At 56.8% G+C, this 14091-nt stretch overlaps 1 protein-coding gene across 1 annotated transcript in view; it reads right to left on the bottom strand.

The window, feature by feature from the left end:
- Flt4 (fms-related tyrosine kinase 4) overlaps window positions 1–14091 on the bottom strand; it is a gene marked incomplete in the record, with an annotated part of 38928 nt that overhangs the window by 24152 nt on the left and 685 nt on the right. Inside the window, 3 exon segments of the mRNA XM_013507813.1 lie at window positions 15–127; window positions 372–616; window positions 1024–1120. Coding sequence (XP_013363267.1) covers window positions 15–127; window positions 372–616; window positions 1024–1120 — 455 coding nt within the window.

Raw genomic sequence — 14091 nt, 5'->3', positions numbered from 1 at the left:
GATGGGAACTGTACCGAGTGCAGTGTAACATTGAGGCCAGGGACGGACACCAGGCAGGGCACCCACATGGAGTCCTTCCTGTTGACCAGGAGTGTGTGGGCTTTGTTGATGAATGGCTGTTCAAAGTCTGAGGAGACAGAGTCGGAGCTGAGGGAGGTGGAGGCTCAGGTCTTTGACCAGGGTTGGAGGCAGCTAGGCAGCTCATGGGACTGGGGAGTCCATACCAGCTGCCTACTGCCATTGGGAGTAGGGGCAGGTCCCCCTCTCCTCTCCTGCCTGCTTGAGAGCGACAGGCTGGAGGTGAGCATGGGTACCAACTGACCCGGGAGGACCTGGCTGTGCCTGGCCTCTGCACATGTCCCTCTCCTCACCTCTAACAAACACATAGGTGCTGGCAGCTGTGGTGCCCTCAATGCGGGCACTGATGTACTTGTAGTAGCAGCGGTAGCTGCCTGTGTTGTTGGCGTGGGTCTCGTTCAGCAGCAGCACCTTGCAGTAGGGCCTCGTGTCTGTGCCCTCACAGTCTTGCACGACCCCTGAGTCCTCGCTGTCCTTCTCCCCTGTTGCCGGTGCCTCTGGAGCCCCTGGCCAGGCCCACTCGAGGGGGTGCTGTCCCCTGACAGAGGATGAGAGAGGTCAGGAGGACCCTCCCCTACTGCAGCCCAAGGGGACAGTCCCTTCAGGGGAGGTCTCCTTCAGTCCTCCTTCAGGGCCAAGAGCTTTGCCCACCATGTGTACCACTGAGGACAGGGCAGTCCAGGGCACACACCGCAGAACCAGCCCAGGATGCAGCACCTCTGCTTGGTTCCCGCAGCAGCGAGTGACAAGCTGGCCAGGGCCACTGCAGGGTGGTTGGCGGTGGGGGGAGTGTTTTGGGTGAGGCTGGATGAGCAGAAGGTGCTTGTGTCTGAGAACCTCTAGGTGCCCCCATTCTGGGAGCCCCTCTTGGCCTCTCTGCCTTGGGAAAGAACTGCCTCAGCCTTCCACAGCCTCCTTGGGCTGCCAGGTGGGAGGCCCCTGTACCTGCAGGAGATGGCCAGGCTGTCACTGGTGTTGATGATGTGCACTTCTTCTGTGATGTTCAGGGTTGGGGGGGTCATGGAGTAGCCATTCACCAGGCCTGGGGTGGGAAACAGGGTTAGTGTGCCCCTGGGCTGTGAGTTCACAGAATAATGTCAGTCAGTCCCTGTTCGGCCTTCTGGGACTCCTCTTCTAGGGTGGAGCAGTCTGGTGGTTCTCAGTTGGCACAACCAGGCCTCCCCATATTCACCCCAAGATATCCAGTGAGCTCCATCTCAGGCTTCCCCCAGCCCACAGCCTGAGCCCAGCCCCAAGCGACTCTGGACTTCAGTGGGACTGAACTCTGATCTCTGGCATTTTCCTACGGTGGGTGGGAGGCATCAAGACCCACAGCTCTGCCTGAAGTCCAGCCCTCCTACATTCCAGACCATCAATGCTTATGAAGTGGCCCTGCTGCTCCCAGGCCCTCCCCAAGCACACCCAGGCCATGGCTTGCCTGCCTGCTCTGCCTGTGCCCCAGGAGTCTGCCTCATGGCTCTACCTGCTTCCCCACTGGCCAGGCCTCCCTATACCTGTCTCCCCTGTGGCCCTTCCTCAAGTGCACAGACGTGGCTGCTTTGCCTGTTTGCACCTCTTCATGACCACAGGTACCTGGGACCAGGCCCCCTGCCCTGCTGCCCACAAGCTCTGCACCCCAGCCTCCTCCCAGTGGATGGTGTGTGTATTTGTATGTGTTGTTGTGATGTATTGAGAGGTGTGGTCTTCTACATGTGCACATCTGTTTGCATTTGTGGGCCTGGGTGTGTGACTCTGAGTGTCTCTGGTGTGTACTTCTGCTGCTGCTATGTGTGTGTGTGTGTGTGTGTGTGTGTGTGTGTGTAAGCATGCATAGTTATGCACCTGACATATTCTTATGTGCTTGCAGTTGTGGAGGGATCCCGGTGGGGGTGGGTGCAGACCTCGGGGGAGGTGTGGGCCTGGAACTCTGGCAGATGCATCCTGCCAGGACCATCCTGAGACAACAGGAAGGGAGGACTGTGTGGCTGGAGGCCCAGTGCTGTGTCCTGTCCCCACCCCAAGTCCTTGTCCTCCTGGGGGGTAGCAAAGCCCAGTCTCCTGCCCTAAGCCTCTTTTAGCCCTTCAGGATTTTAGCCCTTCAGAGGGGGCAGAAGTCTAAGTCTTTTACTCTCCCAAGGGCCCAGGGTCCTGCCCTGCAGCTTGTGGAGTTGGGTAGAGCCTGTGGGACTACCACCATATGTGTTTCTACACACCCTGACTCCAAACTGCCCAGCTCAAGTGATCAGTGCGCTCCACACACCAAGATGGCATTCAGCATCACACAGATGACCCAGCCTGCTGGCTCTTCCTTCTTCCATCCTGCCTCACTCTATGCCAGACCCTTCTGATACCACTGCACCATGGACCACAGCTGAAAAATGCTTATCAAGCATCTGCTACACCATGCAGACAGGGAAACTGAGGCCTGCCCAAAGAAGGCAGCCTCTTGCCTGGCCAGCGCAGGACTGCTGCAAAGTCCCCGCTCCTGAGCTCAGAGCATCTTTTCCTCACTCGGGCTAACCTCCCCCTGGCTACTGCGGCTCTCCTGTGGTGACACGCAAGCCCCAGACCTGGCCTCTAAGTGGGTCTGTCAGCAGGGAGGGCACAGGACTTGTACCCCCACACGTCCAGCCCCCCTCCCATCATCTCCCCAGTCTCTTCTTGAGGTGGGAGATGGCCCTGGGCTCTGCTGCTGCCTCCTCTGCTCAGTCTGCCACGCAAGTCACAGGGCCAGGCACTTGGCAGCACTGTACCCTACTGAGGAGAGAACTGCTGAGGAGGGAGCTCACACCAGAGGAAAGGGGATCCCACAGGACAGTGAGGGCCCAGCTCAAAGGTGTTGTCCTGGGAATTCCCTTTGGGACAGTGCGGACCCAGGAAGGAATCCCCAGGACAACACTTTGAGCTAGGCTTTGAAGGAGAGGAGGACTTTACCCAGGCAGTCCAAGTGAATACGGCCATGCCAGGGAGATAGCTGGGCAAATGTATGGGCAGTCAAGGGGATGGTGGTCTGTCCTCTAAGCTACAGAAGACTGGGGAGATGATGGGAGTGGGGCTGGGCCTGTGGGGGTACAAGTCCTGTGCCCTCCCTGCTGACAGACCCACTTAGGGGCCAGGTCTGGGGCTTGCGTGTCACCACAGGAGAGCTGCAGAAGCCAGGACCCCCTGCACGGCTCAGTGTGTGCTGTCACTGTGGGGGAGAGGACATGCCTGAGGTGAGGCGGGGGCCTGCTGAGCCCCCACCTCGGAGGCTCCACTCCCTGAAATGCGCTCTGTATATGGCCCTGGCAACTGCAGCTATGGAGCCATGGCAGCTGTCAGCTAGCTTCTTACGGTGGCTTTCTGATGTTCCCAGGATAAAGCAGACAAGCAGCCACCTTCTGGTCCCTCCCTTTCTCTCCAGCTCCAACGCTTGGGAGGCACAGGGCCTCTCAACTTCCTCACAGTTCAGGCTTGTTCATATCTTGAAGCCTCTACTTTGCTCATCTGTCCGTTGGCCTGGGATGTTCCAGCTTGTTTTCCTCCTTAGATCTCTCTCTTGAGAAGGTCTAGTAGACATATCCCTTCCCTGAGGATCAGCCACAGTCATTCAGACAGTTTCTGCCTTGTTCTCCTTGGGGATCCTGATGGGAACACTAATCAGTTTGCATGTTCCTCAGTGCCAAATGGGATGTGTAGTAAAGATTCAAGGGATGGATGTAAGAAACAGGAGAGATAAATAATGGAAGATCGCGCACAAGTGGATAGATGGGTGATGGATGGATGGAGGGGTGAGGAGAAGAGCTCATGTGTGTCCTCCCAGCTGGCACTACCTCAGCATCCTTATGCTGAGCAGGACCATCTGCCCTGTTCCCTTTGGTCTTACGTGAAACTTAGCTTTTTGAGGACACCACTGCCAGGGGCGCAGTTAATGCTGGTCTCCCTCTTGGCCTCTTCCCAACAATGCCTTTGAAACGCCTGCTTTTGATGGCACCACCCTCTCCCCACTAAAGCTGTCATCAGCTTCTCTCCTGGTCACTTCCCCTCATTCCTGCTGACTATAGCTCCTGACTTCCTGTCTCCCCCACTCCTGCCATTCTCCGTGACTTCAACATCCACACGGTGACTCTCCAGTACTCTTGTGTTTGAGATCCTCCTCTCCACTCCCCCCCAGCCACTGGGCTCAGTCATCACCAGAAACCGCACCTTCACTGAGAGGGCCTCCTTCCTGCTTCTCTTCCCCTCCACACTCAGGTGTGCTGCTTCACCCCTAGGTCCTCTGCCTCACTGGAAGCCCCCAGTGCTTCCTCCCCACTGACACCCTGCTGGTGTTGCCCCCGTCCTTGTGCAGTGGCAATCCACGGTCCATCATTCTGATCATCCCTTGCCTCTTACTCTCCATTGCAACCCTGCAACACCATCATGTCTGTAAGCAGCTCAATAGTGCAGCACAAAACCCTCACCCTGGCTGCTTCCTCTTTTCTTCCTGTATGCAGGCTTCACCCAGGCCCCCAGCCAGGCACTTCAGGGTTTTCCCTCCCTCCCAGCATGAACACCAAGAAACATCAGGTGGAGATGCCTCCTTGCCCCTCATCCGAGGCCTGCCAACATTCCTGCTCCCAAAGCGAACACTCCATCCTGCTCAGGTCCTAACCCTCCTTGGCCTGATCCCTATAGATAATTCCTTCCTCTTCTGGTTATCACTCTTTCTCCATGGGATCATCTCCCATCTATAAAGCAAAATAATTCTCTAGTGTCATATTCCCTTTGGTCCATTGTTCCTTTTCCTCTCTCCCTCTGTAGCCAGAGCTCTGCTCATTATCCCCACCCCCACATTCACATGTCCGTACTGGGCTGCACCAGCACGGTGCGACTTCATGGAGCTGTTGGCCAAAGCCTGTAGTGATCACACCACATATCCAGCAGGAACACAAGATCAAGGAGCAGAGCTGTCCTCTCCTCTTGCTGGCTCCTGTGACCCCACTCTCCCCTCGTCTTCCTCCTCCTCCTCTTCTGTCCAACACTAATTCCTGTTGCTGCTCATCCTCTCTCAAGAGCCCAGACTGCTCTAAATTCTCTGTCTCCAGACCATCTTCTCAGCTCTGCCTTTGATATCCAGCTGCCCGGTGGACCTGGAAAACCCACAGACACCAGAGTGCCAAGGTGTTGATGCTGCCCTCACTCCTGCCAAAGGCTCCTCCCTCAACAACACCCATCTCCTCAGGTGACAATCACAGTGGGTGTCTCCCTCCCCCTCCATCCAGCCCCACAAAGCCTAGCAAGCCTGCTGCACCCCAGAGCTGGCCCTGCTCTCCTGCTGGGGGCCTGCACAGCTACACTTGGGCCCACAGTGGCCCTGGGCTTGCTTCTGCTCTCCTTTACTGCTCCTCCATGCAGTGTGATTTTTTAAGTTGCAAAAAGGCTGTATGACACTCATGGGTAAAACCTGTCTGTGACTCCCCACTGTGTGCCTAGGAAAATCTAAACTCCCGATGGAAGCCTGGCCTCTGCGCAGCTCTCTTCACCCTGGAGTGATCTCCTTTTACCTCATGTTCACTTCCTCCGCAGTGTCTCAGCATGCATGTTCCTTCCTAACCCAGGGCCTCTGCATACACCTCATCTTCCCGATGCCTCCTCTCTTGGGCCCTGCACAGCTGGTTTCTTCTCCTTTCTAGCCCTCAGCTTAGATGTGACCTTCTCCCCCTCACAGAACTTAAGTTCCCTATTTAGGCTCCATCTCAGCTTCATGATCACTTGCTTTATCCTTCTGGTTGTAATTTGTAATTAGTTATTTAATTAGGTTATGTTTGTCTACATCCTCCACTCACAGTAACTTTCAGTGGTGTAAGGATGAAGACAGTTCTCTTTTCTACTTTACCTGCTGCCCAGCCCAGCATCTGGCACAGAAAAAAGGCTCAACAAATACTTGTTGAATGACTAAGTGAATGGATGGATGGAAGAATGGACAGGGAGATGGGCAGAAGAATGGACAGATGAACACACTGGTGAATGGATGCAAGGATAGACGGTTGGGAGGAAGATGGCTGAACAGACCCCTGAGGTCTTCCTTTGGGTTGGAATTGTGTCAGACCCTGCTGTTCCTTTGAAAAAGATGCTTCCAACTTTAATGTGGAGGTGCTCTATAGACTGAGCCCCGCTGCTCAGGAGCTGGGCAGAGAGGGCCTGAGGGCTCTGCCTTTGGCTGCTGCATGACTGCCCAGCCCCCACCTGTAGTCTGAAGAAGGTGCATCCTTCCTGCCTGGCTGCTGTCTGTCTCCGCTGTCCTTCCCTTCCCTTCCCACAGCAGGAAGCTCTGTCATCCTGGCCTCTGCTGCACTCCCCCTGCCTTCCTGTTCCTGGCCCGGGAACTGGCTTCTTCCTTCCCCTGACCAGCAGGACCCTGGCTTCCAAGCCTGTTACAGCAAGGTCGGCAAGGCCAGAGTGCACATCTCCTCTTCCCTGCTGTCAGCAGCCCCGGGACGCCCTCCAGCCTTGAGCCTTGGGGCCCCTGGAACGGGGTACAGGCACAGTGGGCTGTGGGAGCAGCTCACCCTGGTCTGCTGCCTCCCCTGTGAGAGCAGCAACACCTCTCATGAGGGGCGGGGCAGTGTTGGGTCTTGCAGGCCCAGCTGTCAGTGCATTTGGTCCTCACAACAGCCTGGGAGGGAAGAAAGGGTAGTGAGTCTGGCCTCAATGGGGAAAATCACAATGAGGAAAATCTGGGCCTCACAGCAGTGGGTGGCTCAGCAGCTGGACAGTGGCCCAGGTCTTGGCCAGGCTACTTTCCCAAAGCAGAGGGTAGAGGTGCTCAGACCAGGATTTGGGCACCCAACCCTGAAGCTCAGGGACACCCCATGCAGAAAAGTGCATGCAGGAAGCCACATGGGGCTGCGAGCCCCAGCTTCCCCTCTTTCTGGGTCCCAGCCCTCTTTTTAGCTTACAGTCTAGGCAAAGTCCTTTAAACCACTGATGCTATTTTTTTCAAAAGCATTTTTCCTGAGGAACTGAGGGGAAACCCAACTAAACACAGGGAGAACTGCCAAGGGAGCGAGGCTTACTTTCATCCCACAGATGTCCCTGGGCTGGATATGTGCCGAAATCAGACCCAGGTGGGCTCAGAAGGGGTTGTCTAAGAAACCTTAATTCTGTATATGGCACGGGACGGGCAGACTTGGAGCGGAGGCTGGCAGCAGGCGGCTCCTTTATGAACATGCCCTGGCTACATGGGACATCCCTGGGTTGGAGGGTCTTGGTCCCCTTTGCAGGGCTGGGCCACAGTGGTTTCCAGAAAGCTGCCTCCCCACCAGTCACAAAGTCAACTGGGAATGCCCAGGCCCAGGTCCCAGGATGGTGGGGCCAGGAGAGCTGGTGCAGTAAGCCGGGGGTCAACTGGAGCAGCTGTGCAGCTCCTCCTGCCTCCACCCTAACAGCTCCCTGTCCCTTCTCTCCACTGGCCTCCCCGATCCGCAGCAGCCTCCAACCTGCAGCTCAGCCCTGAGGGCAGCATGGCTCCCGAGGCCCCTCTGTTAGCTTCTCCTGGCAGGCTGGCCACTCCCTGCCCAGGCTCAGGCCGTGTGCTCTGTGCTCTCCTCCCTGCCAGGCCTGGCAAGCTGCTGCAGCCTACTCTCATCCCAGGCCGACCCCACCCCTGGCCCCCAGCAACAGTGCAGGGAGGTTTGTGTCATTCGGTGGCTCTCAGGGCTGCAATAGCTACAGCCCGTGGCTCTGCCCCAAGGACCAGCATGCCCAGCATAAGGATGATGTTGGGGTCATCTGGGAGCTTGGGGGTTCCTCCACACGTTGGTAGGAAGCAGGCCCTGTCATAGCCACCTCAGATCTGACTCCTCTTTGCTCTCTCCCTGGGGTGACTAGAAGACACGAGTGCAGGGCTAGTCTTGCATTCCTGGGAGCTGTGCCCAGGACAGAGATAGCCAGGGACCAGGTCAGCTAGATCAGGGGCAAGGCGTGTGCATGGGGGAGTGCAGCACTCTCCCTCCACTCCTGGCCGGGTGCTGACCAGAGTGTCCCGTTCTACAGTGCTCTCTAGCCTGGCAGGCAGTGGTGTGCCCCAGAGCTCAAGAGTGAGTATCAAGGTGGGTCCTCTGCCTCTCACCCTGGAAGACAAAAGATGGAGGACAGGAAGGGCTGCTCCTGGGTGGGCTCACAGCCCCTTGAACCCGGCTGGGCATTCCCCAATGCCTTGTGGTGTACAGATTCCTTTCTCCAAGCAGCAGTGTTCCCACTTGTGAGATTCAGATTGTTCTTGTGGTCACTGGGGACCACAAATAACAGCAGTACGTTACGAAGCACTGCAAAGATAAACTATTGCTGGTTCCGGTCCACTGAGCTCTCTGGCATCGCCTGCCTGTTCAGTGATGCTCTCAAGTTATCACAGCTGCTGCACGTGGCTGGGCGCTTGTTCCAGAGGCAGGGGTCAAGAAAAGCCTCTCTGTCTGGGTGGCAGGAAGGGTGTTTATGTGAGCTGAAATGGGCTTTGTAGGCTGCATAGGAGCTTGTTGGCCCAAGAGGTGAGCACAAGGGGTAGCGGACATGTACATAAGCTGGGACATAGGTTACTTCGAACATCAGACAGGAGATGGAGCATGGGGGGCAGTGATGATGTGTTCTCTGCCTTGGCAGTGGTATTCTTGATGGTTTCACCCTTGCTTAGTGCTCCCCACTTCCTGAGAGCTGTCCTGCACATCCCTCCTCGAGGACTGTACCCTCACACCCGTCCAGCACAGGAGGACAGCTGAGCCAGGAGCCCACAGCTGTCCACTCATCTGATGAGCAAGTGTTCAGACAAGACCCTTGCTGTGTGGCAGGGCCTGGAGAAGCAGGCACTTGCAGTAATAAAAAGAAACATCTGTCCATGTTGAGCCCCAGATTCTCACACCAATATGGTGCACCCTGTTGGAGCAGTGAGAGCAAGTGAACGCTGAGCACTTCCTATGTGGCAACGCAGTCCTGCCACGTGGGCACCTTTCACCACTCAGTAGGCCCTCCTGGGAGGTGCTACTGGTGTTGTACAGATGAGAAAATTGAGGCATGCAGAGGTCAACTTGCCCACAATTAGATCACCAGTAACAGATCATCCTTGGAGCACAGAATTTTGGAATGCTATCATTTCCTCTTAGAGGTGGCAGCTTTACATTTCTAGCTTATGAACTGGAAAGGCCTTCGGTGGATCAGATTATCTTTCCTCCCTCGGCCCTGGAGCTGCTTGCCCTCTTTGCAGGTCATCCCACCAGGCATTCTCAACAGTACTGAACCTCAGAGTCGACTGGTCACTACATGATATCCATTATTGGAGCTGAAATGGGCTTTGCAGGCTGACTAGGAGTTTACTGGTTTATGAAAGGAGCACCAAGGATGAGTGAACAGAGCACCAGGACCCTGCGGCCTCCTCTTGTTGCCACACTAACAAAGCAATTTGCACGCCCAGTGCTCAGACCCTTGCAGTGGACACCTTCTGGCTAGACAGCTATTCCTAGGCATTCTGGGGGTGAGCCCTCTTATTGTTCCCCTCCTCACCCCTGGTCTGGCCAGCCTCAGTGTTCCTGCCCTGGGCCACCACACTGGGGTCTCCACACTGGTACAGTCCTTATCCATGGTCAGACAAGCTTTCCAGAACATAAGTCCCTGTCTACCTAAACCTACTCCCTGCTTCCCTGTGCCTCGGTGGAGTCTGAGTGCTTTGCTGCTTCCTCCAGTCCTGGAGACTGTGCCTCCATGTGCCATCCGTTTGGGACAGTCCCTTCCTCCACTCTGATGTCTCAGCCCCAAGGGTCACACGCTGGACCTCTTCTGCACAGGACTCCTGTACTTCCCTGCAGCTCCGTGGAGAGGCTGGCTTATCACATTAGCTGGTTCCATATTTCAAGGCCGGGGGCTTTCCTTTGTCCTTATACTGTGGCATCCCAGCATGACTTGGCGGGTACTGACCTGTGACTGGCTCTGGGGATGCAAGGAACAAAAAGGGCAGCACCCCACATGTGGGCAGATGGGAAGGTGCCCGAGATGTGTCCAGGACAGTGGAGACAGCATGAATCTGATGGGCCACGTCACACTTCTGCTCTTCATTTCCTAATCTTCAAAACCAACAGGAGGGCTAGGGGTGCAGATCAGTGGTCAAGGGCTTGCCCAGTAAGCATGAGCCTGTGTTCACTCTCGGGATGGGAGGTGGCTGGGAAGGGGGCACGACGAAGCCTGTGTCTAATGTCAAAGGTGCACGCACCCTAGTGTGAAGTGAGCCGATGAACCCTCTTACATGAAGGAGCAGCTCACTGTGAGATGCACGAGTGTATCGTGTGGGCTGTGCTTCATACAAATGAACCTAGGTCAAAAGCATGACTTGATGTAAACCAATCACCATCTAGTAGAATTCAGGGAAGCTTGGGGTTGGTGAGGACAGGGCTCCCCCTGAGCCTACTTGAAATCCTGGATGCTGTGTCCAGGGGCACACAGGGAGTGGGGATGAAGATGCCCTCCTCCCATTGTGGGCACCCTGCACCTCCTTCCCCATTGGAGCAGAAGAAGGGACAGGTACCAGGTTAGTGGTGTGCAGTGGGTGCTCTTGGGCTCCGCAGGAAGAACTTGTTCCACGGGGCCAAGAAGCTGGTGCTTATCTTTGAGGGGCACTGAAGGATCAGGTCTGTGTTTCAGAGTGACCATTGGAGGCAGCAGGAAGGCAAACACCAGGCAGAAGTTGGCAGTAAAGGGTGTAACTGAGTAGGGGATGGACTGCCTATGTACCTTTGTGTGTGCAGGGATGGAGGGGCCCTGGCAGATGCTAAGCACCTGGTGAGGGCAGCCATGGTGTGCCAGCAGTGCCCGGCAGTTGCCCCAGCCTCCCTAGGGTCAGGGCTCTGCTCCCTAGCCACAGGATGAGCTGTTATCAGACAGCACAGCTGGCTCAGAGGTGGCCCCCCAGCGCTGCTAAATCTGGGCCACTGGCTCCTGCCACAGGAAGAGGGAAATGCAGGCAGGATGTCCTCTTCTGTGGCGGACAAGTCCTTTCCCATGAACCCCTGCTGACCTTGTGGGCCACGTGGCGGGGGCTCCCCACTGCCACCCAGCTCTGGGCCGGCCTGGCGGGTGGGGAAGCGGGCGGGTAGGGTGCAGGCACAGGAGCCGGAGGCTGGAGGGGTGTGCCTACTGTCAGCCCCACCAGGGCAGGCCCAGCACCCCGGGCCACCTCCAGCAATGAATGTCTGTACCTTCCTGCTCTCAGACTTGTCCCCTAGGCATGACCGGAAAACTGAGATCCCAGAGGAAGCCCACGTCTGAAAAGGATTAAAACTCAGGGATCCCTGGCTCCAGTAGGACATGTCGCTATTCCTCTACAGAGGCTGGTCTAGGGAGTGTGAGAGGTTGCTCAGACTCCTCTCCCTGCCCACCCTCTGTTCTCAGGGCCTCTCAGAAGAATGTGGTGCACAGGCCAGGCCCTGGTGGCAGAAGACCTGGCCAGTGGAGCAAAATCATCAAACAGCACGAGGTGTGGAAATTAGACACAGAGAAGAACTTCTCCTCATGCTAAGACCTCACTTAATGGCCCTGGCTCCTTTATTCCTCTCTGCCCCATCACACACAAGTGCTTCCCTTCCTCTATCATTACCAGACCTCTCTGAATCAACTGGGAGCTCCTGGAGGACCCATTGACACTCCCACCTGGAGGCCATGTTTCTCCACATTAGCTTCCCCATCTGCATCTAACAAATAGTCTTAGTTTCCACCTAGAGTGCTTACGACAGACACTAGGCTTGATTAACAATGTCTCCTGGTTCATGCACCCACAGGCCCCAGCTTCCTGCCTCACCTGGCCAGTGTCTCCTTGCCGTTGGCCCCTGTCACCCTCTCCTGCTTTGTCACCCCCATCCTAGGCTTTAGCCTCATCTGACTGCTCACTGTCCCTATACAACATCTAGACTTTTCTTTCTCTGGGCTTTTGAGGAGTTCCTTGCCCCACTTAGAATGTCCTTTCCAGACCTGTCCAGGCAGCCCCTTGCTGGAAGTGATGCTGCCTTCCTGTCACCATCTGAGCTTCATTGGGGCCCCTGGGCATTTCACCTCTGGGCTACAGACATCTGATGCTACCTGTGGATCCCTGCCAGTCTAGCCCTCAGGAAGCTCCTGCAAGGTGGGGCCAGGCCCAAATCCTTCCTGGGCCATGCTGAGCACGCGCCATGATTGTGGTATTGGTCTCCTTCCTGGCTGGCACACTGGGGAGCACTCAGGCAGGCCACTTGTTGCACTTTGCCAGGGTCCTGGCCAGGTGGCCACTGTGCTCTGGAGAAGGAGCAGGGTTGCTGGCATCACACTGGCTCTGTACCTAAGCATGGTAGGCAGATGGGCATCACCTGCATTTGGGTACCAGAGGACTGAACTAGGGCAAGAGGTCCACTGGCACCAAGAAAGGTGGGCTCAGCCCCCACATCCTGCCATGTGTGACCCAGATGACAGCAAAGATGTGTGTGTCAGGCCAGGCCAAGCCAGGCCAGCCCAGCCCAAGTATCCAGAATTGCCCTGTATGTCCCTAGGCTGCTACCCACTGTCTCAAGGCACAAAGAGCCTCTCTCTAGAAGGTCAGAAATGAAGCCCCTCATGGGGCTGCCATCTGCCATGTCCACAGGGACACGGACTGGCACTGGATCTGATGTCTGGCCTTGAAGTCCAACACAGTCACTCACTGTTTGCTAGTCTGCCGCTCGGCGTGAGTGGCAGAGACTGGAAAGGAGGGGCCCAAGCTCCACTGTGAGGACTTGGGGGCAGGCCAGGGTGAGGCTGAGGGGTCAGCTTTAGGGCCCACACACTTCTTGCCCCCCCACTCTGGTTTCCTGGAGCTTGACTACACTTAGAGGCTTATGCTGCTGCTACAGGCTGGGGGCTCCTGTAGCAAGCAGGGGTGGGGACCAGGTGCAAGGCCCAGGGAGGAACGGTCTCTTCACTGCATCCCCACCCATTCACACTCGGGTCCTGTCTGGGCACTACCCTGCAGCTGGCACCCTCTCCTCTTCCTCATGGTCAGGTCTGCAGAGTCACAAGTACTCACCCAGGAAATGGCCCCACTTCTCTTACCCGTCTCCCTCCCGGGTCGCACAGCTGCAGAATATCCTCCTCTCCCTGGCTTCTTCCCCACGCCCCATGGTGGGCCTCTGCTCTACCTGCTCTCCAGCTGCCCAGCCCAGCCTCTCTCCTGTGCCTCAGACGCTGCATCTCACTGCCCCGCCAGGTGTTCCTCACGGCATAACCCGGGGGGAAAGAGCTCTCCTTCCTTAGCCCTGCTGTCCAGCCAGGGTCCCATCACCTCCCCACGAAATACTGAGCCCCTGTGAGAGCCTGACCCTGGTCTCGCATGGGGAGCAAGAAGCGGCTGAGAAAAGTCGCCCTGCACAGGCCTGGGCTGAGACAGTCATCCTCCCCACGTGTCCCTGAGAAGCCGCAGGCAGCCCTCCCCACCATCCTCCTGGCCTCCTGAGGACCGGGGAGGGTTAGTGCTGTCCTTGGTCTACGCCTCCCCGCGAGTAAAATGAGTCTCTCTCTCACTGTGAGAACTAAAAGACATGAAGTATGTAAGGCCAGCATTCCATTTCGGCAGCATAAAAAGTACCAAAGTTTCCACCTCTGTTCTGGGGCCTCCCTGCACTCCTCTGGCGAACAAGGACATCCACGACGCTCTCTCCACTCCTTGGTTTCCAGGGACACCATCTTTCGTCCACTCATTCTCTTTCCTCCCTAATGCACCCTCCCTGACAGCTCCATCCGACCCTCTGCGGCCTTCTCCTCCCCACACTCCAGGCTCTCGGACTGCACAGCTCAGCACCTGCCAGTCCCGCGCCCAAGACCTTCCGCGGCGGCCTCTGGTCCGGGCTCCTCGGTTGGCCTTCAAGGCTCCTTTCCCCAGATACGGGAGTCCCGGCCTCCTCCACTTCTGCTGCTCAAGCCGCTCACGTGCGCGGGTCCCCAGATTCTAACCTGCGCCTGCGCCCTCCGCTCCGACGGCGCCCGCGGGGGGCACCGCCCTGTGCCCGCCTG

Source organism: Chinchilla lanigera, unplaced genomic scaffold (assembly GCF_000276665.1).
Source record: "Chinchilla lanigera isolate Chin_1 unplaced genomic scaffold, ChiLan1.0 scaffold00007, whole genome shotgun sequence".
Classification (NCBI taxonomy): domain Eukaryota; kingdom Metazoa; phylum Chordata; class Mammalia; order Rodentia; family Chinchillidae; genus Chinchilla; species Chinchilla lanigera.
This window is presented reverse-complemented; position numbering and strand designations above follow the sequence as displayed.